At 39.9% G+C, this 27,868-nt stretch overlaps 1 protein-coding gene across 3 annotated transcripts in view; it reads right to left on the reverse strand.

Annotated features, from left to right (window-relative positions):
* Window positions 1–911: 911 nt before the first annotated feature.
* VWC2L (von Willebrand factor C domain containing 2 like) overlaps window positions 912–27,868 on the reverse strand; it is a 172,453-nt gene continuing 145,496 nt past the window's right edge. For all 3 annotated transcript variants that reach the window (XR_005201316.1, XM_037740786.1, XM_017534989.2), the window contains one exon: window positions 912–4,201. Coding sequence is in view for 2 of the 3 variants with exons in the window: in XM_017534989.2 (XP_017390478.1) it covers window positions 4,053–4,201 (149 nt within the window). In the remaining variant the exon portion in view is untranslated. The remainder of the gene's footprint in view (window positions 4,202–27,868) is intronic.

The raw sequence follows: 27,868 nt of genomic DNA on the forward strand, positions 1-27,868 counted from the left end.
AAAAAAAAAAAAAAAAAAAAAAACTTAAGGGGGATAAAGAAAAAATGAAGTATTATATGGAGCTAATATGTTAAGTGAAGTAAGTCAGACCCAGAATGAAAAATACTGCATCATTTCACTTTTATATGCAAGCTTATTAGATTTTTGATTTGTGATTTAGGAATAACATTACCTCTTTAAAGGAGTTACATGAGAATTAAATGTGATGAAATAAGTAAATTTCAAGTCACAGTCTCTGGCATATAAGTGTTAAATGAACGGTAGGTAGTAGCACCGGTTATTTAATAAACATTTGTTGGATTGTTTAAAAAAATCCACAAAATCTTGATCACAGTTTAATCTGGGCAATGGGTAAATGGAGGCTCCTTATGCTGTTTTCTTGATTTTTATGTATGTTTGACAACTTTTATAATAAAGAATTTCTACTTAGCTACTTACTAGCCTGTGACTTTGGGAAAGCATTTAGCCTCTTTATATTCTGGTTTCCTCAAGAACAAAGCAGAGATGACAAGAGTTCCTCTCTCATAGGTGTGCTGTATGGACTGGACACAATTCTGTGGGCCCAGAGCTTAGCACAGGGCCTCGCTCTGAGCCAGCACTCAATAATTATAGATTATCATTAGCATAGTATATGGATCTGGGGTCAGGAAAATGCTTTTCCTATTGCTTTTGCTTTCACTGCTGGCTTATTTGAGCTTCCTCTCAGATCCCCAAGTCAGCAATGCCTTGCATTATGAAAAATGAAAATGTATGCAGGCAATGCAAAAGCTAATGCTTCATTCTAATTGAATACAGCTCTAATGACACATGTACTTTCAGATGATAGAAGTAACCGAGAATTAGTCATTAAATAATGACGGTGGGGAGAAGGGAGAAATTTGGGAAGGAAAATATACCACAAACAATGTTTGCTGGTTAACACACTTTATATTTAACAAAATAATTTTTTAATAATATATTCTTTTACACATCAAATATTGTTGCTAGAATCCCCTTTTTACAGTTTAGTGTTTAGGTTTTTTTTTTTTTTCTCACTAGTTTTCAGGCACACCATTTTTCAAAGATTTTTAGAAACTGAATTGTTTTTAATAGGCATCAGCTGACAAACAAGATGTTGATCCCTTATTTAAACATAGCTGTCGTTAAAGCCGAGAACCAAAGGCAGAGGAGAAATCGGAGTACAGAGGTGACCGTGTGGCTGCAAACACAGCCTTCACAAGAAACAAACAGCAGATGAGACCAGAACTCTGTTGTTCAGAGTCTAGAAAGAATTTCTCAATGACCTGGGTAGAAGGAAGTTGTAAAATGTTTATTGGTTTATGAGAAATTGTCACAGTATAGGTGCATCTCTCCCTAAAGGGGGAAAAATGTCAGTGCTACAGCATCTTAAAGGAAACAGCTTGTAGTGAAACTTTGAGGGAAAAAAAAGTCCAGCAACAAAACCATTAGTAAAAAACCCTCTCTCTCTAGCTGGTAACAGAGGCCACAGAGCAGCCTGCTTTCTGCAAACTCTCTGAAGAGAGATCCTTAATGGATGTCCCATTCCATTCTAGTAAATTCTTGCTGTGACTCTCACTGTGCCAGTACTTTGATGCAAAATTTCTGCACTTCAACTTCCCAGTTGCACTCTCTTTCTGTTTTTCTATAAAGGACATAGTAACTCCTTAATAATAGATAAGGTACTATGCTGCATGGCTCTATTAATGATATTTTCTGAGTTTCAAACCTTATTCCTATCATTTATTGTTATTATTCTTTCTTTCCAAGACTGGATTTTTGAAGCTGGCAACAGGCAACCTCAGGGCAAAGAAAGCTCTATAATACGTCTCTGTGTAGACACAAGCTGAAGTGTGGAATGCCTTTACTTTTGAGTGCAGACATAAATCATGCAGCATTGCTCATGAATGATTCATGACTGTCTGTATGATGTATCCATGGTGGCAACTGAAAGGCACCAACCTTGCTGCAAATTGGTGTTCTAAGGGAAGGTGGCTTGATGTTCTTCCTCGGGATGGTGCTGGCATGGCTATTTGTATCATAACACAAGCACAGTGTGCGTAAAAGTGTCAGGTCTGACTCGTCAGCACATTAATTTTGGAAATGATAACTCTTTCCTGATGACAGGAGATGCTTCCAGGGAGGATAGGCTGACAATTTTAAATGAAAAAGCAGTTGACAAGACTCAAAAAATGTTTCCTGAGGGCAGGCCTGTAGCATTAGAAGCCCCACTCTCTGTGGAGAAGACTGACCCCTTGGGAATGGTGACTCTGTATGTCCCAAAGGGATCAGAAGCTCACACAAGCCACAGGTGCTGCTAGAACTTGCCTAGTGTGTCCCCAGGCAGAAACTATTCTATTACTGATTATTCTAGACCACTGGTTTTAAACCAGGTGAAATTACGTCCCTCACTCCCACCCCTTAGGGACATCAGGCAATGTCTGGAGACATTTGGTTGTCACCAGCCACTGAAATGTTGTTGCTACTGGCACCTAGTGGATAGAGGCCAGAGATGCTGCTGAACATTCTAAAACACAACAGATAATGATCTGGCCCCAAATGTCAATACTACTCAGATTGAGACGCCTTGCTCTAGAATATGGCACTCCACAGGAGCTATGGCAAAGCCCAGGTTGGGGGAGCAGAAAAAGAAAGAACGTTGATAATGAAGACAACCTTAAAGTCTCTTCAAGGACCCCATTAAATCTGCACCAGGATTTTTAGGACAGGTGTGTGGAATAAGCGACTAACTACGCCATGTGGTTTCAGAATCGTTAATTTTGCACTTGAATCGAGGTGGCATCATATACCCTGTGTATTTCGTTTTCTCTGTGATTATACTAGCAGCATTACCAGGGCAACCTGGAGACTCTTCAGAGGTTCACTTTAATTGTTCAGTATCTAATATATACATTTTAAAAAAATGTTCAACAAATGGAATTGTTTGTGCAAGACTCACTCTACCCTAATCTTTAATTGAAATCAGCACTTGAGGTGGAAAGAGTGTCCTGAATCTGTGTTTTAGACGTAGGGCTAAGTAGTTGTTCCTACAACATGGGAAACAGTCCCAAACCACAAAAACTGTCATTGTGGACTATTGGCTTTTAGCCAAATCTGAACTCAAAAGCCAGAAATGTTCAGAAGGATTCAGATTCACAGTGGGGTTTCTCACCCTGGTTCTGGTGTGGATATTGCCCGGTGATAGAGTGAGTTTAGAGTGTGTTTAGTTACAAACCAAACTCAAATTTCACATCATGAAAAAGTCTGGTGATTAATGCTACAATTTTAAATATCTCTCTTTGGATGCTTGAGTTAAGCTCATGGTATTCTTTACATAACAGATTTTGATTGGCAGTTTAGAGGTTTTGCATATGAAATGTGTGGTTTGTAAGAATTAAATTGTGAGCCCTCACATAATGGGTAGAGTACTTGTTCCCAACCCTGTCCAGCGATAGGTCCATCTATGTGCCCATCTCTCTTTCCTTAATCTACAGGGCATGATTCGCCCTAGGGGAGAAGTTGGGTGGTCTTGTATCTCCCAGCTCGGGAAAGATCCATTCCCCTGACATTCTTTTAGCAAACCCTTTAACACAACTCAAAACTTTACAGCGTAGTCAAATCTAGCTCCTTAGACTCTAAAAGTGAAGAAACAAATACTACAGGAGAAAAATGTCACGTACGATGTACAGAAGAGTAAAAATGAAGTAAACCAGGGAACAGTGAGCTGGTAGGTCAGAGGCATCACCAGGGGAGGAACCTGTGCAAGGCTGTTTCTTTCCTTTTGTTCCAGAAATCCGGTCGTCAAGTCACCATCAAGCATTGGTAAATACAAAAGCAATTTAGATAGCTATATACTCTATATATTTTATACAGCAAGAGAGAAAGAGAGAAATTTCCTCTTAGCAAAATATTCACTTTTATCAACCCTAGAAGGTTTTGCTGGTGACCCTGTTGTAGCTGGCAGGAGTTTGTTTGTTTTGTGTTGTGTTAAACATGTGCAGTGTAGAAGCCATAGCATCCTTTCCTAAGAACTCGTCATTGGTTGGAAGTTTTTCCTACACAGTCTGCTTGCCTTGGCATTCACGTTTTGAACACTGAGCAGGCTTCCACCAGTCCCCGTTGTGACAGTGACAGATGTTACATTCGTCCACTTTCACTTCAATGCCAGCTGGAATTATTGTAGTTCCTGCAAAGCAGTTTGGACCTGGAACACACAGATACATTGATTAGTTGATTAAATCTGTGAGGCTCCCTTTCTCCCCACCATCCAAACCCAAGCGCCCATGCCGTGAATGAGTAGGTCAGACTACTCTAATGAGTTATCATCAAGGAATTTTCTAGCCATCTCCTTTAAATTCAAACTTTCAACTCTGCCACCTTTTGTGCACAGCTCATATTTCCCCCGTATATCATGAACTTAAATAAAAAGAGACAATCTTCCAAAAAAATCATATTGTCTGCTTCCTGAGTACACACAGTTTAGGTTCTGTGGATTAAACTCTATCCGTTTTCTCCTCTGGGATGTAAAGGCTGCCAATGTATGTTCTGAAACACAAGGGGAGGACTGACATGGTCTGCATCAGATGGTGGCACCCGTGGCCTGTCCTCTCCCTTCGGGTGGTGGGTATGAGACAATAAACTCGCTTGTTCCCCAGCTTCAGTGCCTCTCTAGCCCAGTTCCTGGAATCCAGAGCTTGTTTCTTGATAACAATGAATAATTCATGACCAGATGATTTATTCATGTCCTGAACAAGCTTTGTTAGAGGTTCATTTGATTTTTATAAATGGACTTCCTTTAATCTGCTGGCTATCTTTTTTTTTTGAAGAATGACCCAAAATGGTTGGCTTTTGAAAATCAGCAGGAATTTTACTTTTTTACATTCAAAAGCCTTGTTGAAAGTGTCCCCTGCTCATCATAAATGAATGTTTTAAAAATTGCCAATTTCAGGTTTTTAAGAATTTCTTGGCTGTTTTCTTTCTCTCCTTTCTCTTACTTTCCCCTTATTTTCTTCCTTTTTTTTTTTGACCTTCCCAATGTAGAAATATCACTGTTCAGTGTTAGTTGTTGTTAGTACATTTCCCAAATTCAAATGGAATAAAAATTGCTTCCCAAAGTGCAGTGGATTCTAGTAGGGTGGTACAAATTGCTCTTTCTTTGAAGCTATTTGATATTAAGTCTCTGAAGTACACATTTGGGTAAAGAGAGAGAAAACGTTGAGTTGTGTCTACCAGTGATTTATTAATCCAGCATTACCGGCCACTCACCATAACCACTACAAAGTAACATAGCAATGTATATCAATATCAGTGCCCTACTTTCACTCTCTTACCCTTGATAAGCAAGACTGTCTTTACCATCAAATAAATGAAATCTGGGGTTATGTGTAGTTCCGCTTCATAATTGGAGTCTTGCATTTATAAAATTGTAATTAAGTTACAATGTATACTTATCAACACAAAGCTATTTGATTTGTTATGGCTTTACTTGCCCATTGTTTCAGAGCTCCCAGACCTCACTAGTGCATACACTTACCAATGGTGATGGCGTCCCTATGCCTTTCTTCACTTTGTAACACAAATATATGGGGCATGTGCTCAAGCATGAGGAGCCATGAAGAGCAGGAGGGAAATAGGGTCAACTCTGACAATTTAACAGCCAGCAAGCTGTCAGCCTTCACCCAGGAGGGTGCCTGTCCTTTTTTTTTTGGAGATGAGTCTCATTCTGCCACTCAGGCTGGAGTGCAGTAGTGCGAACTTGGCTCACTGCAACCTCCGCCTCTGGGGTTCAAGAGATTCCCCTGTCTCAGCCTCCCAAGTAGCTGCTACTACAGGCATGCGCCACCACGCCTGGATAATTTTTTGTATTTTTAGTAGAGACAAGGTTTCACCATGTTGGCCAGACTGGTCTCGAACTCCTGACCTCAGGTGATCCACCCATCTGGGCCTCCCAAAGTGCTGGGATTACAGGCATGAGTCACTATTCCTGGACTTCGTGTTCTGATTCTGTGATTCTAAGCCACTGGCCATCCTGACTGCTATTTATTTAAGAACTATAATATTAATTCTATAGGTCTTGGGATTTAATTCATTGTTTGATAGATTGGACTGCCTTTGGGTCTACACATCCCTGGGAAAATTCAATACCAAACCATGAATTTGTTCTGGATTCAGAACTGAGGGAGTCTTCAGAGAACTTGGCAGAGAGGTTTTTCCAGAATGTAGCTTGTTCTCCTGTGACCATTGTTGACAGACCTCTCTCAACCCAGCCAGTTCTAGGGTCTTGCCAGGCCAGCCTAGCTTTAGAAATCACACTAGAGTCAACTAGCACCTGTTTGCCTGGAGGCAGCCCAGAGGAGGCAATGGTTCCTTCTGCCACTTGTCCCCTGTAACAAAGTCTTTTTACCCAAATTGAATACTTGTAACTTTTCCAGATGGGAAAAGAAAAAAAAAATCTAAATAATGGTTTTAAAAGAAGTCCCTGAACCAGGCAAGATATTATCCAGTAAGAGTTTTCCCAGCTTCTTGAGAGAATTTGGATATTCAACAGTCAGGAAAATCTTAACTTTGTGAGCATATGTGTGCGTGTGTCTGTGTGTGTGTGTGTATGTGTGTAGAAACATGCTACTTTTTCACAGGAGGCTGGATAATCTCAGTGGCATAATAAGAAAAACAGGCAGGGAGGAATCTTTGTGAAAAGAGAGTTCTTACAAATCTCTCTATCTCTATGCATATCCTGAAAGGATATTTTACTAGAGCTCTGGTTTTCATATCCGCCCCTTTCTGCATATGGTGGTATCATACCATGGTCAGTGTGTATTTGACTAACCACTATGCATCATTTCTTAAGAGTCATTTAGAATTTGCAGCACTCTCAGCTCAAGAAATACGAATGACTGTATATTGATTGACAGAATGCAAAGAAAGACCCTTTACATGTGTCAGGCCTAACCAAAGGGGCCTCTTGTAATTATATGGTAAGCTCTCAACTCTATCTGATGGCCAGAGGTATTTTGCAGAATCAAAAATTTCTGTTTGATCTCATTAGCTTTAGTAGTACAGTGAATTTTTATTAGTGCCCGTCTGAGAATCTTAGGTGTAACTACAGAAGTCTCAGGTTTGCTGTTAATAGTCTTATCTGCTTAAAAGTAATTTAGATAATTGTCAAGCAGAATGGTTGGCATTATTTAAAAACTGTTCTGATTTTAGCCCTTCTTCCTTAATAGTGATGACAGTAAATGAGCATTTGCTTTGAGCATATGAGAGCCTAACACGAGTTCTTTGCATAGGAACTCTATCCTCTGTCTACTGTCTACTTGTATTTTGGGACTGCTTTCTTTTTGTCTCAGTCTAAATAAGTTTCTTAGGAGAGTGAATCCAATGGCAAAGCAACATCTTTTAATGCAGAGGATTTGGAGAGACTCCAGAGGGGAAAATGAAAATGATTAAACTAAAGGCTGGCAAATAGGACCTCTGAGAAAAGGTTAAGGGGATTGGAATTATTTAATCTAGAAAGAGAAGATGGAGGAATAACTCAGTAACTCTCAAAGAATGAAGGCTTATTATGTAAAATATGGCGACCAATTGTTCTGGGGCCTAGAATAAGAGGAAATGGAGACATATTGATTCTCAATGAATTGAACACACTTACACATGTGAATTCTTCAGATGAATGAGAACTGAATGTCGTAGTTGCCAACAATGTGGTGAGGCCTTCTCTCTTACTGATCTTTAAGAATATAGGAGGTAGGCCGGTTATGGTGGCTCATACCTGTAATCCCAGAACTTTAGGAGGCTGAGGCAGGAGGATCGCTTGAGCCCAGGAGTTCCAGACCAGCCTGGTCAACACAGTAAGACCTTGTCTCTACCAGAAACAGAAAGCCAGGAGTGGTGGTGTACACCTGTTTTCCCAGATACTGGGGAGGCCGAGTGAGGAGGATGGCTTGAGCCAAGGAGGTTGAGGCTGCAGTGAGCTGAGAGAGTGCCACAGCACTCCAGCCTGGGCAAGAGGCAGGGGTGTGGGGTCGGGGGAAGGCAAGAGGGAGGGAATATATAGGAAGTCTTATCTGTCAGGTATGGTTTAAGTGGTCAGGTATTTGAAGACAGGAACTAAAGGTTTGTTATTTCTTGTGGTCCAGATCTAATACTGTGTCTGACAAATATTAGGAAAGTATAGGGTTGTTTAACTGAATGAAATAATATAAACTAGCTAGTTATATATTGGAAGTGAACTTATTTTCCAATCTTATGAATCAGGCTTTATCTATATGTCAGGCCTACCTAACATTAGTATTAAATGTATAGGAGTATTTGCTAATGAATGAAAACAAATGGTGATAATTTTTTGAACATTTACTCCAGACCAGGAGTTTGTCTCATTTAATTATTACAACAAACTATATAAATTGTATGTTCTTACCTTCAGGACACTGAACCTCACCGTTAAAAAGTAACTTGCCTGAAATCACACATCCAGGAAGTGGCATCAATGGGATATGAATTCAAATCTCTCTGAACTACAGGATGCTTCTAATTGCCCGGGAAAAGAAGCAGGTAGCTAGGAGTGCATTACCATGTTCCTTTGCCCAGATCCTGAGCTTCTGATCAGAGTTTAGAAGTCAGTTTTTGTGTAGAGAATGCATACTGAGGCAAGAAATTTGATGTGGCTAGAAACACGTGAGACACTTTTTCTGTAGGTGTTTGTCAGATTTACTGGTTTTATATTGTGTATTCATACAGTCTTCAGGAAACATAATTTATTTTAGAAACTGAAGGAAATGTCTCATGGAGAAGATGCTTGGGAAGTTAGGCTTTCCTATTGAGAGCAACGAAGTTCTCACTGGGACTGAATGCAGACCAACCAAAAGCAGAATCAAAGTGGCCCCTAACTTAGGAGGCCTGGCTCAAGTTGAGGTTCTATGACAGGATCAGCTCAAGTGCTCTGTTACCCCCAAACGAGGCAGGGTGACCTATGTGGTCTAGCCTCAGAGAGGATTCATATTTTTGAAAATGTGATAAAAATAGAAATGAATTTTTTTACTGGAAATTGGAGCTAGGAGCAAAGAGGAAAAGGTAGGAATAATCACACATGAAAACATTTTTTTTTCGTGAAATACATAAATAATTTTCCCTGCCAGGCATGGTATCTCATGCCTGTAATCCCGGCACTTTGAGAGGTCAAGGTGGGTGGATTGCTTGACCTCAGGAGTTTGAGACTAAACTGGGCAACATGGCAAAACCTCATCTCTACGAAAAATACAGAAACAATTAACTGGGCATGGTGGTACACTCCTGTAGTCCTAGCTACTTAGGAGGCTGAGGTGGGAGGATCCCTTGAGCCCAGGAAGTTGAGGCTACAGTGAATTAAGATCATGCCATGGCACTCCATGTGGGGTGACAAAGTGAGACCCTATCTCTAATAACCATTTGCACTATTTTGTACTTCTCTGAGCACTTATTTTGCACATTTATAAAATGAAAACTGGTTGGTAAACATTTTTCAACTGTAGGAACCATTCAAAAGAAATCTTAGGAGAAAGAACAATATGAGAAATATGTAACAGCAGAGTTGCTCTTGTGAGGTGGCTGTGGAGAGCCCAGAGCTGTCTTTTCAGTCCCTTTTTATTCCATTTTCTCAACTTCTCAAGATAGACCCTAAAACACCATCATAGAATATCTAGTGATCAGAGAAAAAGCATTTGAAGTAATCTTTTCCAGTTTCAATCATCCAGGATTCTATAAAACCACCAGAACATTGAAGGTTCTCTGTCATATTTGTGGTATTAAGAACTGAGCAGTTTTTTTTTCTTGGTAAGCCCTGAAATTTCCATCATAAAAGGGTGCATAAAACCTCTATGGAAAAGGAAGTTGATAGCCACTCTGATTATACCTCTTCCAGAACCATGTTTAGTTGCGATGTTAAACGTTAAACATCATATGATTGCATTAAGGGGAGTGAACATATAACCTGAAATAAGTTCTCTAAAGGAGAGGATCACAGAGCTGTGGAAGTTTGTAGCAGAGAACCTGACCTAAACTACAGAACAATTGGGTGTGTGTCCGGGCAGCTCAGAGTAAGAGCCATTGAGGGGCTGGAGAAGGCGAATGGGGTTGAAATGATGAGTGTAGCATAGCATGATGTCAGTGGAGTGGCCAGGAAAACAAGTTGGGACAGTTGTGTACTGGAGCTGTTGTCTCATACTGGCTTACAAGAGCAAATAGTTAACTATTTAAGAATCTTATAACCTCATTGACACTATTTTGATAGCTTGAAACTGGCCATGGTTGGTGCTTTTATGTCACAAAAATCAGAAAATGCTAAAATTAGAGTTTCTCCCTCTAGCCAGTTGTTAAATACTTATGAGCATATCCCCTAGATCCAGGGCCTTGTTGGCCATGATAAAGCATTGGAAAGTCACTGTAGTATTTTATGTAGGGGCGAGTGTGTGTGTGTGTGTGCATGTGCGCATGCCTGCACACGTGTGTGTTACCATGAAATAAAGGCATTGATTTCATTAACTGCACCACAGTTGCTATATGATTGGTCCACAGAGCACTCATGGATGAAATTGACAGGAGCTGCCTTGGTGGATGCAGCGCTTTTAAGATTGCAGGCAAAGGACTAGAGAGCCCTCACAGACCCTGGAACTGTGTGATAAGAATGAAAACACATTCCTTTCTCCTTTGCTTTGAGGCATTGGAGGTATCTGATGAAATGTTGGAGTAATATCAAATTAGTGTCAGCAATTAGCACATTGGCTTAAATTAGTTGATGAGATTATCCTTTATAAAAAGTAAAGTCCGAAGGGAAAAGCCCCCAGAAAATGTGCAATTTGATCTAGGGGAGAGAGAAGAAAAGGGCTGGAGGGTGGAGGGAGTTTCCAGGAGGACAGCTCAGTTGGGGTCGCTTAGGAGACCAGGGTCACATTCAGTCAGATTAAGATACCAGGCTGTTGGGAGAAGAGGAGCATCCTATATGTTAAGCAACAAAACTAACCCTGGATAACTTAAGCAGAAAATACACTTATTAAGGGAAGTTGTAGCCAGAGAATGTCCAGAATAGCCAAGACAACCAAGCTTGGAGGCAACATAATCAGGAGCAAGGGTCCAAATCATGCCACAGAGCTATCCAATGAAGACCCACCTTGAACCCAGATACAGAAGTATGTTCATCAGTATCACCAACCTGGACCTTTGGAGGCTGCTGCTAGAACCCTCAGCACAATTGCCTCTCTTACTAGCTTTGCCAGAATGGATACTTCATCCCGGGGTTCTTGAAATCACTAGCTTATAATTCACAGATGGAAGCAGCTGTGACTGGCCACAGCCTAGTCAAGTTAAGTGCCTGCCCCCTAGCCACAAGGAAGGTCAGAGCAGGAATACCTGGCATATATAGCTTCTCTAGGGGAGAATCTCATCATAAGAGATTTCCCCAATCATAGAAAATAAATAATCTTTCATTTCCGATGCTAAGAAGGATGGGGAAAAGTGGTCGATGAAGGCAAACTTCATGTGCTTCCATTTTTTTTTTTTCTGGAGCTGACTACCAGTATAGCAGTCAGGTAATGATACGGTTTGGCTGTGTTCCCGCTGAAATCTCATCTTGAATCATAGTTCCCATGATCCCCACCTGCTGTGAAAGCGACCCCATGGGAGGTAATTGAATCTTGGAAATGGGTCTGTCTTGTGCTATTCTCGTGATAGTGAATAAGTCTCATGGGATCTCATGGTTTTATAAAGGGGAGTTCCCCTACTCAAGCTCTCTTGCCTGCTGCCATGTAAAACATTGCCTTGCTCCTCATTCACCTTCTGCCATGATTCGGAGGCCTCCCCAGCCATGTGGAACTGTGAGTCTATTAAACCTCTTTCCTTTATACATTGCTCAGTCTCTGGTATGTCTTTATTAGCAGTGTGAGAACAGACTAATACCTAATAATATAAATACTCATTCAAAACAAGACTGCTGGAAGCAGTAGTGATACAGCGGTGAATGAGAGTTTTTGCCTTCAGGGTGTTGACATTTGAATGGGGTAAATCAGGCAAAATGTACAAAAACAGATTAACAGGACCATTTCAAGTCATTTTGAGCTATGGAAGAAGCTAAGACACATAGTCAAAGTCCTAGATCCAGAGTGGGAAGCGATTTAATGTTTATAGAACATATGCATGATTTTGTATTTAATATTCAGGATATTGCTACAAAGTGGTTATGATCTCATTTCACAGGTGAGGAAAGTAAAGCTCAGAGAAATTAAGGGACTTGTTAAAAGGCAGAGACCTAAACAATAAGACAGCTTAAATTCCAGCCCTCACATTCCCTTTCCCAGGTTGAGTACTTGAGAGAATTTCTTTTTTATGTGCTAGTATTTCATTCATAATCATATATTTTCCTATTCCTCACTCCCCAGTTTTCTCTTGTAGGAAGCTCAGACCAAATCCAGACCTAGCTGATAACATGCAGTTTGGTTAACACTTTTAAGATTCTTTTCAGGAGCTTTTTATACATGGCCTTATTTTTTCCTCACATGAGTATTATTTTTTGTTTTACAGGTGAGACAATAAAACATAGAAATGTCAAGTGGCTTTCCCAAAGTCACACAGCTAATAAGCGTCTGGCTTGCGATACAGCACCATTTTTTTTTCTGTGCTCCATGCCAGAAGTCCATCTTTCTGTGAGTTAAAACTACTTTTCATTTGCTCCAAGTTTTGATAGCACCTGGGCTGTGGTTGTAGGTAGAGGTAAAAGGCTAAGATCTCTCTCTCTCTCTGTTTCTCTCTCTCCCTCTGTGTGTGTGTGTGTGTGTGTGTGTGTGTGTACTTGAAATTCTCCCAAGTACTCAACCTGGGAAAGGGAATGTGAGGGCTGAAATTTAAGCTCTCTTATTGTTGAGGTCTCTGCCCTTTAACAAGTCCCTTAATTTCTCTGAGCTTTACTTTCCTCACCTGGGAAATGAAATCATGATAACCACATTTTAGCAATACGGTGAATATTAAATACAAAAACATGCAAGAATATGTTCTGCAAACATTAAATCTTTTCCCACTCTGGATCTAGGACCTTGACTATGTGTCTTTTTTATCTTCTCCATAGCTCAGAATGACTTGAAATGGTCCTGTTAATTTGTTTTTGTGCATTTTGCCTGATTTACTCCATTCAAATGTCAACTCCCTGAAGGCAAAAACTTACTCATTGCCGCCTCACTACTGCTAGCGATAAAGGGATGAATGGATGACAGGAAGGGGAAGGTCAGGCTACAAAATCCACAGAGGGGGCGGAGAAGCAGCCTCTCAAGTAGCTCCATTCAACCTCTTCTCAAAACTGCAAAGCAGGATTTGCTCTTGTGAGGCACATGTGGCTGGAAAGGCAATGTGGTTCTAGCGATTATCTTGGGAGGCAGCCAGGTTGTTACAGAGATCTGATCTTTCAGTACTAGATGCGCCGCCCTGTTGTTTGTCAACCCAGATCCTTTTTAAAGCCGACACTCCTACTTCCCAGAGCCAGGCTGGTCAGGGCCGCTTTATTGACCTTTTATGATTTTAAATTAATATGTTGTCCCTGAAAATCCTCCTTGGAAACAACTTCATATTGCTTAATGCTCCTCTTTGAATATAGCAATTTTTGGCCTTGATTTGAAAATGTATTATTGACACTTAGTGCCTTTTAGAAATTGGTTGTAAATGGTCTTCCTGCTGCATAAATGAGGCAGGTTCCTATTGCGTAAAGCCATAAACATCCTATATTTATTTGGCAGAGCATCTAAATCATTGTTTCAGTAAATAGTAGGCTTGTAGGCCTTAGTGTGTGGTTTAGTTGAGTTGGATTACGCTCTTTCTCTTCACTGATTTTAATTCTCTGCTTCGTGAAGTCTGATAGATGCTATTGTGCTATGAAAAATCAAATAGGATTTCTGATCAGGTGTAGCCATTTTCAACTATTAAAATATTAGAAAAAATGTGTCTAAAAACCAGTCATTAGAGCTGATTGCAGATAAATTGTACTAAGTGCCTTAAAGCTTCCTAGTAACATGCTCTGACAGCCTTTTGGCGCCTGGACAGAGAGCGGTGATGAGATTCCAGTTGCTGGAGGGAGCTTCCAGACCAAAGAATAGAGAGCCCCGACCTGTTTTTAGTCACTCATCCCTGTGTTACTTCCAAACGCTTTCTTTTTATTAGACCTAAAACCAAAAAACTTCCTTAGATTAAGGTGGCAAGATTCAGGAAATATTGTTTTCTCTAAGGCTGCCTTAAAGGTGTCTGTTAATCATTTATTTGAAAATTCAATATTGCTGAACTCCCACACAAATTTCAGTCTGAGAGCTCTAGAGAATTTTCTGGCCCTTAAGAATGTAAGATTTATAGCCTGGTGTTCCAATTAAGTAAAATGCAAGGGCTGGAGCGAAGAGAGGAAGAGAGGAAGGACGTGGTCAAGCTACACAATAGAAGTAAAGGCTGGCTGCCCTTTTTCTAATTTCAGGAAAATCCACAGGCTCTGAGAACCTGGCATAGCTCAGGTCCTACGTTTGCCAGTTGTATCTGTCTTGTCTCACCTTCAGGAGGATGTTTGTGGTCAGAAAATGGCTTGATTTGCTGTGGTATAAATTTAATCTGCTTAGTTTTTGCTTTGAATGATGGAATAATCTCTCAGCCAAACTTTCCAAGCTGAAACAAGACTAACTCCACCTTGTTGGATCTTTTAATGATTTTCAAATCACTGTCCTATTTCTTCTAGGCAATCCTAAAAGTAGGTTGTGTCTGTACAGCAGTACCTATTTTAAAGCTGAGAACACTGTGGTTCAAAGAGATAGGAGTAAAGAGATGAAATTAGGACCCTGGAGCCGGACGGTCCACGTTTCTGTTCTACTCTTACCATGTACTGACTGCATGAACTCAATGTCATCAGCCAATTAGTGGGAATAATCATAAAGTAATAAGAGAATCTACTTTACAGATTCCTTCCTTTTCTCAATGATCAAATGAATTAACATATGTAAAGCACTTAGAACAATGCCTTTCACATAGTAAGGCACAAAAAATGTTATGTTGTTGCTTGATGATTCTACTTATTGTTATTACCTGAGTTACAGTCTATACTACTTTAAGTTATAGAATCCAGGTCCTTTGATATCTAATGTTTACTTTTAACAATTGTAAAACATCAATGGAAGAATTAATCGTGTTCATGTCTATGAATAGTTTTTGCAAATTGAGTGGGCATATAGCAGTGAAATCTTTTCTATGTGAATTTCCTTCAGCTGTCTACAAGAAATGGAATGAATGAAAACACTTCAATAGAGACTGCATCATTAGGGAGGGTCGGGAGATACATTGGTCTGTTTCCCTTGTTGACTAAGGAGGGAGTCATTAGGAAAGTGATTGAAAATGGTTTGCTGTGATTGCTAATGGTAAGTGCTTTCATTTTTTGAAATATAAAGAACCCAGTATGATGGGAGAAAGTCTCAGTTAAAGGCTAACAAAGAGGTTGCAGGCTAAATAAAAGAAAGAGTAGGCACAGATATGTATCTAAATATCTATCTATCTATTTATATAGAGTGGTTTTTGCAGCTTTTTTTCTCAGTGCTTAAAAAACCAGGATAAAATGTGAATGCCTGCCAGTCACAGAAATACTGAATTATGGGTACACTTTTCCATGGACTCTTCTGCAGTCATTAAAAAGAATGAAGTACAACTTCCAGCTGACTTGCAGGGATTTCCATGAGTTGTTGTTGAATAAGAAAGTGATTATGCAAAGACGTGGGTCTAATTGGATCCTATTTTAGTAAAACAAATGTAGACAAACTTTGGTGTGTATTTGTATAGGATTATATGAGGATTGAGGGAAAATAAGCATGAATACTATGTTGGCAACACTAACTGTCTTGCTAGGGAAAGGGGCTGCTGATGAGGAAGGAGATGAGTAGGATAAAGGGGCAGGAGAGAAAAACAAGTTAAAAACTGCACCAAAATAAGGCATCATGACATATTTCTATTTGGTTCTGTGCATAAAAGTAAAGAAATTCTGATATTGGCACACATTTTTAAATCAATGCATACATTTAATGATGTAGTATTTCCTTTCTTTCCTTACAGTCTGTTATTAAAATGATAAAGTATTTGGCAACCAGGCATATCTTAGAAGAGGGAATGTGGTGAAAATCACAGGAAGGGGCTAAACCAAACAGAACCTTCAATACTCCCATTTCCTTGACTCAAGTTCTAGTGCTGTGCTGCCTCTTCAGTAGCCACTACCATGTGTGGCTAGGAAACATTTGAAATGTGGCCAGTCTAAACTGAGATGTGCTGGAAGTGCAAAAAATATACATCAGTTTTCTTACCAATACCATGTTGTTTTGGTTACTGTAGCCTTGTAATTTAGTTTGAAGTCTGGTAGCATGATGCTTTCAGCTTTGTTCTTTTGTTTAGGATCGTCTTATCCATGAGCTGTTTTATGATTCTATATGAATTATAAAATGGTTTCTTCTAATTCTGTGAAGCATGTCAATGGTAGTTTAATGGGTATAGCATTGAATCTATAGATTACTTTGAGTAGTATGGCCATTTTCGTAATATTGATTCCTCCTATCCATGAGCATGGAATATTTTTCCATTTGTTTGTGTCCTCTCTGATTTCTCTGAGCAGTGGTTTATAGTGCTCCTTGAAGAGATCCTTCACTTCCCTTGTTTGGTATATTTCTAGGTATTTTATTCTTTTTGTAGCAGTTGTGAATTGGAATTCATTTATAATTTGGCTCTTTGCTTGTCTGTTCTTGGTGTATAGGAATGCTTGTGACTTTTACACATTGATTTTGTATCTGAGGCTTTACTGAAGTTGCTTATCAGCTTAAGAAGCCTTTGGTCTGAGACAATAGGATCATGTCTTCTGCAAACAAAGACAATTTTACTTCCTCTATTGCTATTTGAATACACTTATTTCTTTCTCTTTCCTGATTGCCCTGGCCAGAACTTCCAATACTATGTTAAACAGGAATTTAACAAGGAGAGGGCATCCTTGTCTTCCACTGGTTTTCAAGGGGAGTGCTTCCAGCTTTTGCCCATTTAGTATAATATTGGCTGTGGGTTTGTCACGAATGGCTTTTATTATTTTGAACCATGTTCCTTCAATACCTAGTTTATTGAGAGTTTTTAACAAGGAGGGATGTTAATGAAGCAGAATAGAGAATTAAGAAATAAGACTGCACATCTACAACCATCTGATTTTTGCAAACCTGACAAAAACAAGTAATGGGGAAAGGATTCCCTATTTAATTAGGGTGCTGACAGAATTGGCTAGCCATATGCATAAAATTGAAACTGGATCCCCTCCTTATACCTATACAAAAATTAACTCAAGATGGATTAGAGACTTAAATGTAAAACCGCAAACCATAAAGACCCTAGAAGAATATCTAGGCAATACCATTCAGGATGTAGGTACAGGCAAATATTTCATAACAAAATCATCAAAAGGAATTGCAACAAAAGCCAAAATTGACAAATGGGATATAATTAAAGAGCTTCTGTAAAGCAAAATAAACTATCATCAGAGGGAACAGGCAAACTACAGAGTGGGAGAAAATTTTGCAATCTTCTCATCAAAGGTCTAATATCCAGAATCTACAAGGAACTTAAATAAATTCACAAGAAAAAACAACCCCATTAAAAAGTGGGCAAAGGACATGAACAGACACTTCCCAAAAGAAGACATGCATATGCCAACAAACATGTTTAAAAAACCCTCAACATCACTGATGGTTAAAGAAATGCAAATCAAAACCACAATAAGATACAAACCATCTCACGCCAGTCACAGTGGAAGTTATTAAAAAGTCAAGAAACAACAGATGCTGGTCAGGTTGTGGAGAAATAGGAGCACTTTTACTTCTGTTGATGGAAATGTAAATTAGTTTGACCATTATGGAAGATGGTGTGCTGATTCCTCAGAGATCTAGAACCAGAAATGCCATTTGGCCCAGCAATCCCATTGCTGGGTATATATCCAAAGGAATATAAATCATTCTATTACAAAGATACATGCACACATACGTTCATTGCAGCACTATTCACAATAGCAAAGACATGGAATCAACCCAAATGCCCATCTATGTTAGACTGGATGAAGAAAATGTGACACATATACACTATGGAATACTATGCAATCATTAAAAGGAATGAGATCATATCTTTTGCAGGGACATGGATGGAGCTGGAAGCCATTATCCTCAGAAAATTAATGCAGGAACAGAAAACAGCACATGTTCTCTCCTGTAAGTGGAAGCAGAACAATGAGAACCCATGGACACAAGAAGGGGACCAACACACACAGGGGCCTGTTAGTGGGCGTGGTTGGGAGAGGGAGAGCATCAGGAAAAAAGCTAATGGATGCTGAGCTTCATACCTAGGTGATGGGTTAATAGGTACAGCAAATCATTATGGCACGTGTTTACCTATGTAATAAACCTGCATGTCTTGCACATGTACCCCAGAACTTTAAAAGAAAATCACATCAGATTTCAAAGACTTAGTGTGTCTTTGAACATAAGACAAAAATAATGTAAGATAGCTCATTAATTTTTTTTTTTTTCCCCATTTATTTATTTTATTGTATTTTAGGTTTGGGGGTACATGTGAAGAACATGCAAAATTGTTGCATAGGAACACACATGGCAGTGTGATTTGCTGCCTTCCTCCCCATCACCTACATGTGGCTTTCTCCCCCTGCTATCCCCCCCAGCTCCCCAACCCCCACCGTCCCTCCCCTATGTCCCCCCAACTGACCCCAGTGTGTAGTGCTCGGGAAAATGTGGCACATATACACCATGGAATATTATGCAGCCATCAAAAACGATGAGTTTGGGTCCTTTGTAGGGACATGGATGAACCTGGAAACCATCATTCTCAGCAAACTGACAGAGGAGCAGAAGATCAAACACCGCATGTTCTCACTCATAGGCGGGTGTTGAACGATGAGAGCACATTAATTTTTTTTATATCAATTACATGTTGAAAATACTTTGGATATATTAAGTTACATTTCACATATGTGTAAAATTGTATTATTTTTAGATAAGGTATCACTCTGGTTGCCCAGGCTGGAGTGCAGTGGCATGATCTTGGCTTATTGCAGCCTTAATCTCCCAGGCTCAAGTGATCCTCCCACTGCAGCCTCCTGCGTGGCTGGGACTATAGGCATGTACCACCATGCTTGGCTAATTTTTTTATTTTCAGTAGAGACAGGATTTTACCATGTTGCTTAGGCAACATGAACTCCTGGACTCAAGCAATTGGCCCGTCTCAGCCTCCTAAAGTGCTGAAATTATAGGCATGAGCTGCCGTGGCTAGCCAAAAGTATTCTTAAAATTAATTTTTTCTCATTCTTTTTACTTTTTAAAAAATGTGGCTACTAGACACGCACAGTTACATGTGTGGATCACATAGTATTTCTACTAAACACCAGCCTAGAATAATTTGGAAGGATGAGATGACAGGTGGCCAGGAAGAAATCAATTTTTATAAAATCTGGCAGGGAGAAATGCTAGGTGTTGTGAACAAGGGCATCTCTTTATGAAAGGAGTTTTCAAAGTATGGGTGCTTGATAAACCGCATCTGTATCAGTAGGGATACCTTTGAAATGCAAATTCTCCAGCCCTGTCAGATACTTAATGAATCAGCAACAGTGGGATTAGAGCCCAGCAATGTGCGTTTTACTTCTGATGCAGTCTAAAGTTGGAGAACCATTGCCTTAGAATAAGGCAGTGCTTGGTTGAAAACCATAACATTGGGAACCAGGAAGAGAACATAGCCTGAGTTTTGGAAGAAGCTTCAAAATAGATGGAGCTTATCCAAAAGGCAATGAATTCAGCATGCTACAAGAACATTGGCTTTTAGCAAAGGGTCATTTCTGAGGAGAAATTCTGAGCAAGTAAATGGTGGTTAAATGGTTCAATTACGTTCAAGTCTCAGCATCAGCCTTTGAGCTGTCATTATTGTGTTTCTTTGATAAGTGTGATTTTAGCCTACGTGACAGCTTGAGAATCAAGGAGACATGTGTGAAACTTGGCATTCGGAACCATTTCGGGTGCTTTAATGACTTCACTTTCTGAAAAACAAGCCAGTTATCACTGGACAGAAAAGAGTACATATTTATCTTTGAGACTGAAACAGGTTAAAAAAAGATAATGTTACTCAGTTTTGTCTAACTTTCATATAAAACATAAATTTTCTGTAAGCCACAAACCTTCTACTTATGACAATTTAGTATCATTGTTGAAAACTGCCTAGGTCATTAATGAAAAAATTTTAAACCTTTTTTCACTTCATTAAAACGATATGCTTAATATATATAAAACACACCGGAATGGAAGCCATGTTCTCTGGGAAAGGGACATGGGACATGGAGTATGCTTGTCAACAAATTGGGACATGATTATAGACAGAGACATCCACCCACCCACGCACACAGCACATTTCATAATGTAGATGAAGCAGAAAACGTCCTATTTTTATTCTCCATGTTCAAAGACCCCCCCCAAAAAAAAAAAAAAGATGAGAGTAGGCTATTTCATTATTGGAACATACTACCCAAGTTGCCCTGCTAACATTTCCATGGTTTTTAAAGTAACACATTGTTCCACATGCCATGGGTAAATTAAGCAACAAAGTGGCATTTTCCTTAATGCATAAACTAACTGGCTGTAGATAGCTAATAATGATCAAACAGAAATAATAACAAGAGCAGCATAAAAAAGTCCACAAACTGTATAATGAAGCTAGTTTGTTTAAAATGATAATAAAATGATAATTTAGAATTCCATAAGCAACTATTAACTACCCACCATGTTCCAGCCATCATTTGAGGCACTGGAAATATAATTTCAACAAGACAAACATATTTCCTTCTTATATGGATGTGGTGTAAGTAAATATTGAAAATTAGGCTGGGCTCCGTAGCTCATGCCTGTAATCCCAGCACTTTGGGAAGCTGAGGTCGGAGGATGGCTGGAGACCAGGAGTTCAAGACAAGCCTGGGCAGCATACTAGACTTTGTCTCTACAGTTTTTCTGTTAATTAGCTGGGCATACACCTGTTGTCTTAACTACTTGAGATGCTGAGATGAGAGGATCGCTTAAGCTCAAGAGTTCAAGGTAGCAGTGAGCTGTGATCACACCACTGCACTGTGGCCTGGGCAACAGAGTAAAATCTGTCTCTAAAAAAATAAATCAATAAACCAAATAAGAATGGGGTTACATTTGTGAAAAATAAAATAAAGAGTGCATATACTAAGGGGATTTAATCTAGTGTAGAAGTCCGAGAAGGGTGCCTTGAGAAAATGATGGGTGATCATGGAGAAGGTGGGGCCATGGGAGGCATCAGGTAGCAGAGTCCATGTGGACAGCTCCTAACTGCAATGGAAGCTCTGGACGTGGGGAAGCATTTGAAACACCACAGGGCAAAGCCAGTGGGAGGGGGCCAAAAGATAAAAGTAAAGACAGGTAGAAGCATGTTCTTAGTGTTTTTAAAAACTATAGTTGGTACTTTGATTGCATCTAAGGGGCAATTGGAAACACGACATGACCAATTTACTTTTTACGTAGATTGCACTGGCTTTAGTGTGGACAATGAGTTGATGCAGAGGCTGGGGCTGTGTTGCTAGAAGCAGAATAATTGAATCAATTTTTTCACTAGTCCAGGCAAAGATAACGGTGGGTGGTGGCCATGAAGAAGGGACAGAAGTGAATGGGTGTGAGCAATATTTAGGTGATAGAGTCAGCATGGTTCTATCATATTGGTGGTGGACTGAGCGTGTGAAATAAGGTAGAAGAAGTCCCTCAAGTTTCTAATTTGGGGAAGTATATGGAATGCTGGAGGAGAGGCAGGATTTGGAGGAAAGAGAATAAGGTCAATGTTAGGAAGTTTGAATTGATATACACATAAATGATCTAAGCAGAGATGAATAGGAGAATAGAATTGACTGAGCTGGGAGTAGACAGATAGGGCTCCTGGCAATTGAATGGTAACTGAAGCCAGAGGAATGAATGAGCATTTGATGTCCTGCAAGAAGAAAGAGGGCTTAGGATGGTATTGTCACTTAAGGGAAGACAAATGAGATGGAGCCACGTATGACGACAAATGAGATTTCAAAAAGGAAGGAAAAAATAGCAATACATGATAGCAGAGAAAGCAAAGGAAAGGAAAGGTTTCAGGCAGGCGTGTGACAGCAGAGTTAAGTGCAGCTGAGATGGGTGTGGAGATAGGGCAGAGACAAGCTCCTTGGTGACCTTGACAAGCACAGTGTCTGCAGCGTGGTGAAGGCAAAGGCCAGGCTGGGGAAGACTGAGGAATGGATAGGAAGTAAAAGCTGCAGGAATAAAAGAAGGGCAGTCACTAGCTAAGAGGCAGTGCTGGGGGAGCATAGTTAAAATGAGAGAAAAATATTATTAAATGCTGGCGAGAAAGAATCTGGTGAGAGAGAGAAGTTGAATGTAAAAGAGGATGGGTAGGGAGACTAGAAACAGTAGACTACCTGAATAAAGCAGAAAGGCACAAAGTTCTGTGTTCTTAGATGGGATGTGAGGACTCTCTTCTACAGCAATAGGCACTAGGAGATGAAATAATTTCTGTCTGATAGTTTCTATTTTCTCTGAGAAGTAGGAGGGGCACTAATCTGCTAAGGATGAAGAAAAGATGAAAAAAGGAAATGGCTGAGATAGTCACTGGGGAGAATAAAAAGTCTAGCTGACTGGGGCCACGTAATACAATTGTTGAATAGGGTTGATAGTCCCATGAAGAAAATGACTATAATTTGTATTGGTATCAGTTTGGTGGCTTGTGTGGTCTTTCCCACCAGAGTTCAGCAATGTTGTGGAAGAGCATCTGGTGCAGTTTGGCTGTGTCCCTACCCCAATCTCATCTTGAATTGTAGCTCCCATGATTGCCACATATTGTGGGAGGGACTTGGTGGGAGATAATTGAATCATGGGGGTGGTTTCCCCTAAACTGGTCTCATGGTAGTGAATAAATCTCATGAGAGTTGATGGTTTTTGTAAGGGGAAACCCGTTTAGCTTGGTTTCCATACACTCTCCTGCCACCCAGTGAAGAGGTGTCTTCTGCCATGATTGTGAGGCCTCCCCAGCCACGTGGAACTGAATCCATTACACCTCTTCTTCTTTATAAATTACCCAGTCTTGGGTATGTCTTTATTAGCAGCGTGAAAATGGATTAATACAGCATCTGAGGCAAAGAGTCATCATTTAATAGCAGTGTGACTTCAGGCATGTCACTTACTCCCTCTTTCTCCCCCATTCGCACTGTTTCCTCATCGGTGAACTGGGAACAGTAAGAATACTCCCTGCCCCCATAGGGTTGCTATAATTACTAGTCAATGCACATCATGTACTGAGAATAGTGAGCATGTGGTGTGCACTGTACAAGTGTTAGCTATAATTTAGACTTGAGGCTTTGGCAGACATTTGGGATGCTAGGAGCAAAGGAATGGAAGAGGATATTAACAAGAGTAGTTGAAATGATTAAGGGGTTAAACTGGAGGAATAGTAAAGTGAGGTTGGTTTTAGAAATCACTAGATTATTTTGTATTTACTGGAAGTCCTGGCATAAATTCCTGGCCTCAGATTCGTGGTATGCTGGATTTGCTGACAGAGTTAAGAGTGTGAATAAAAAATGAATAACATTACTGAGCTCTGTTACCTTAGCTCCTACTCTTCTTAGCTGAGGCACACAACACATAAGGAATTTACATCGAAAAGATATTATATTGTTGTGGGGTATTTTTTCTGCAGAGGGGGGTAACTTTAGCTTGAAGTAGTTCCTGTGTGTGACCCTTCATGTTTCTAAATTCCCATAAAATGGAAAAGACCCTAAAAAGAGGAAAAAATTAGAAGAAGCAATATTAAGGGAGTCCCTCAAGTTAAAGCAATTTTGTTTAAAGCCTGTAAATTTGCCAACTGTTTGTATTTTTCTCCTTGAGGTGCATAATGCAATTTAAGTCAGCAAAACAATCAGTTTGGCCCAAGCTTGCACTGCGGCAGAATAAGCAACCTCCAAAACTTAACTTTATTTACTTATTTTTGCCATGGCGTCTCCCTCTGTCAGCCAAGCTGGAGTGCAGTGGCATGATCTCAGCTCACTGCAACTTCCATCTCCTGAGTTCAAGTGATTCTTCTGCCTCAGCCTTCTAAGTAGCTGGGATTACAGGCAAGTGCCAACACGCCTAGCTAATTTTTTTGTATTTTCAGTAGAGACGTGAGGAATTCTATGCACTGATGATGTGCTGAGACTTGATGTGCTCATCTGAGTGTGCTGGTGAACACACTGGGAGGTGCTGTTTCACCTCAGAATATATTTTTGTATAGTAATTGAGTTTATAGATTGGGACCTTTGCCTTTTATCATACACATAAAGGGACTTTAGGCAACATTTATTTCCAAATAGGAGAATGATTGAGATTTTCTATGAGAATATTCCTGAAGAGCCCATTGAGCTTTCTGAAAATAGAAAAACAGCTTCATTCACTAATAAGCAAATAAATACAGTACAATTGTTAGACTAGGGGATAGCCTCTGGGAATTTAGAAATCCTAGTTTTTATTCTTACCTGTGCAAATAACTTTTACCTGAATTTAGAGTAAACATTTAGAAGTGGGAAGGGTAGAGACAGACGAGATCAGGAGAAATACTGCCACTCTTAGCTCAGAGAAATCCCCAAACCTGTTGTCTTCCCAGAAATTGCCAATGGACAAATGTCAACTATTAAGAATAGTTAATTATTCATTTATTCAAAAACATGTGTAATGGCTTCATATGTGGCAGAGATAGCAACATACTAGATACACAGTGATGACAAATATTTCCAGCTCCCAGTGCCCTTTATTGATGAAAAAGAATCAAACTCTAAAACATTTGAAGGAATTTACTCTGAGCCAAATGTGAGTAACCAAGGCCCAAGGCACAGTCTCAATAGGTCCTGAGAACATATGCCCAAGGCAGTTGGATTACAGCTTGATTTTATACATTTTAGAGGGATAGAAGTCACAAGCAGTCATCAATCAGTACATAGAAGGTGTACATTTGTTTGGCTAAAATGGCAGGACAACTTGAAGTAGTAGTGGGGGCTTCCAGGTCATAGGTGGATTCAAAGAATAGAAAATCAGCAGAAAGAATTTTTCGTAGTTAAGATGTGTGTGCGTGTTGTGTGTGTGGCGGGATTGTGGAAGCTAAGGTTCTTGTTATGTAGATAAAACTTCAAGGCTTCAGGAAATAGATGATAAATGTCTTTTATCAGACCCTAAATGTACCAACTTAGTTAAATCTTTCCTGGATCAGAAAAAGACCAGGAAAGGGAAGAGGATTCTCGAGAGAATGTAGACTTTTCCCAAGAGACAGTTTTGCATGGCCATTTCAAAGTGTGTGAAATAAATATATTTCGAGGTAAAATACTTTTTCTTTCAGGGTCTGCTATCTGTCAATTCATACTATTCTAGAGTAAGACTGGAGTATGGTATCTTAATGCCATAAAAAGTCTGTTTTGTCAAGTCTTAAGATCTCTCTTAATGTGAGTGCTTGTCAGTTGTGCCTGAATTTTTTTTTTTTTTTTTTTGAGTTGGAATTTTGCTCTTGTTGCCCAGGCTGGAGTGCAGTAGCATGATCTCAGCTCACTGCAACCTCCACCTCCCACGTTCAAGCGATTCTCCTGCTTCAGCCTCCTGAGTAGCTGGGATTAGAGGCCTGTGCCACCACACCTGGCTAATTATGTATTTTTAGTAGAGACGGGGTTTCACCTTGTGGGTCAGGTTGGTTTGAACTCCTGACCTCAGGTAATCTGCCTGCTTTGGCCTCCCAAAGTCCTGGGATTACAGGCAAGGCATGTCTGGCCCCCTTAAACTCACCATCCTGACCTTCTCATCATGGCCTGAACTAGTTTTTCAGGCTTACTTTGGAATGTTCTTGGCTGAGAAGAGGGTTCATTCAGTCAAATGAGGGGCTTAGAATTTTATGTTTTGCTTACACCTTACAGTGAGGCAAATACAAAGTTAGAAATGGGATGTTACAGAGGAATGTCAAGTGGACTTAATCAAACTGAGGAAGAGGTAGGCTTCTTAGAGAATATAAAGTCTGAGTGGAGTTTTGTGGGGTGAAAAGGAACTATTGGTGAAGAATCGGGATGGTAGTGGTGAGTACAGAAAGAGTCCAAGATGAGTTAGTGGCCTGGGCAAAGGTAGGCTTGTGGTCTGTTGGAGGGATAAATGTGAGCAATTCTATGTAGGTGGGATCTTAGGGTGACAGCAGGAGTCTTGGTAATTGAGACTGGAAGAAGAGGAGATGCTGTGGCCAGGCTCTATAGACCTTGTGTGCCATCCTGAGTGGAATGGCACTTACTGTGAAAGCAATGGGGAGACGTTGCAGATTTTTTATAATCATGTTTATGCTGTAAACCAAAAATGAAATTCTAAGCCCCTCAACCAACTGATGGGCTTCCCCTCAGCCAAGGGCATTCCAAAGTTAATCTGAAAAACTAGTTCAGGCTGTGATGGGAAGTGGGAAGTTGAGACACGTCTCTTTTTACTCTCTTGCCTGTTGGCATCCGGGCACAGCTGATCAGCATTAACATCAATATAGAGACCTTAAGGCTGAATAAAACAGATTCTTTAAGTCTGAAAAAAAATATATATTCTTTCTGAAGCCTGCTACCTGGAGGCTTCATCTATATGATAAAACCTTGGTCTCCACAACCCCTTATCTTAACCCAGACACTCCGGGTCTTTAGATGATAACTCTTTCAACCAACTGCCAATCAGAAAAATCTTTAAATCTGCCTATGATCAGGAAGCCCCCACTTCCAGTTGTCTCACCTTTCTGGACTGAACCCGTGTACATCTTACATGGGTTGATTAATGTCCTATGTCTCCCTAAAATGTTTAAAACTGAGCTGTAGCTGATCACTTTGGTCCCATGATCCCCTGGAGCTGTGTCACAGGCCATAGGTCACTTATATCTGTCTCAAAATAAATCTCTTTAAATATCTTACAGAATTTGACTTATTGTCAACAATGCCTTAGCCAGATCACGCCTGTTGCTCTGTGGGTTGAGGGTGGAAGGCACCCAGACTAGAGGGAGCAAGAGCAGCAACTGCTTTTGGAAAGGAGTGGGGAAGGACCACATTGAACTAATGGCACTAGGAGTGGAGAAGAGGGAATGGGCTAGGCAGACACTGACGGGAGTAGAATTGATAGAATGTGGATATGTAAGAGTTATGAAAGAGGAAGGAAATAAAATGGTGCCCATGTTTCTTGCTTATGTACTCCGTAGTAGGTGATATATTTTGAGATGATAAATACAGAAGAGGAAAGTTTAGGAGAAAAGTCCAGAGTTTAGTTATAGAGATAGTGCATTTTAAATGTCTTTGGCTTATAATAAGTGGAAAGCTTAAGTAGTTGAATATGAGAGTTGAGATCTCAAGGGGAATATTTGCTCTTGAGGCATCATTTTAGAAGTCTTAAGAGAAAGATAGTTATTGAATTCATGAAAGTGAATTCCTATGAAGAGAGAGAACATATAATTGGAAGATGACTAAGGAAGGAATCCAAAGGAACTAACATTTAAGTCATGAGTAGAGAAATAGAACCCTGAGAAAGGAGCTGTGAATTGTTAAGAAATCGGAGTTGGGTGATACAGTGGAAGTCAATGAAGAAGAAGGTTGTAAGGTTTTAATAAGGTGTCCAATACTACTAGAATGTTGAGTAGGCCAAGATTTGAAAGCATCCATTGAGTTTATCATCCAGGAGGCCCTGAATGGCATTGGCAAGAACAATTCCTGTGTTATTGTGGGGATAAAATTGGATCTCGATGGTTTTAAAAGTAAGGCATG

Source organism: Cebus imitator, unplaced genomic scaffold, assembly GCF_001604975.1.
Source record: "Cebus imitator isolate Cc_AM_T3 unplaced genomic scaffold, Cebus_imitator-1.0 Scaffold89, whole genome shotgun sequence".
Taxonomy (NCBI): Eukaryota; Metazoa; Chordata; class Mammalia; order Primates; family Cebidae; genus Cebus; species Cebus imitator.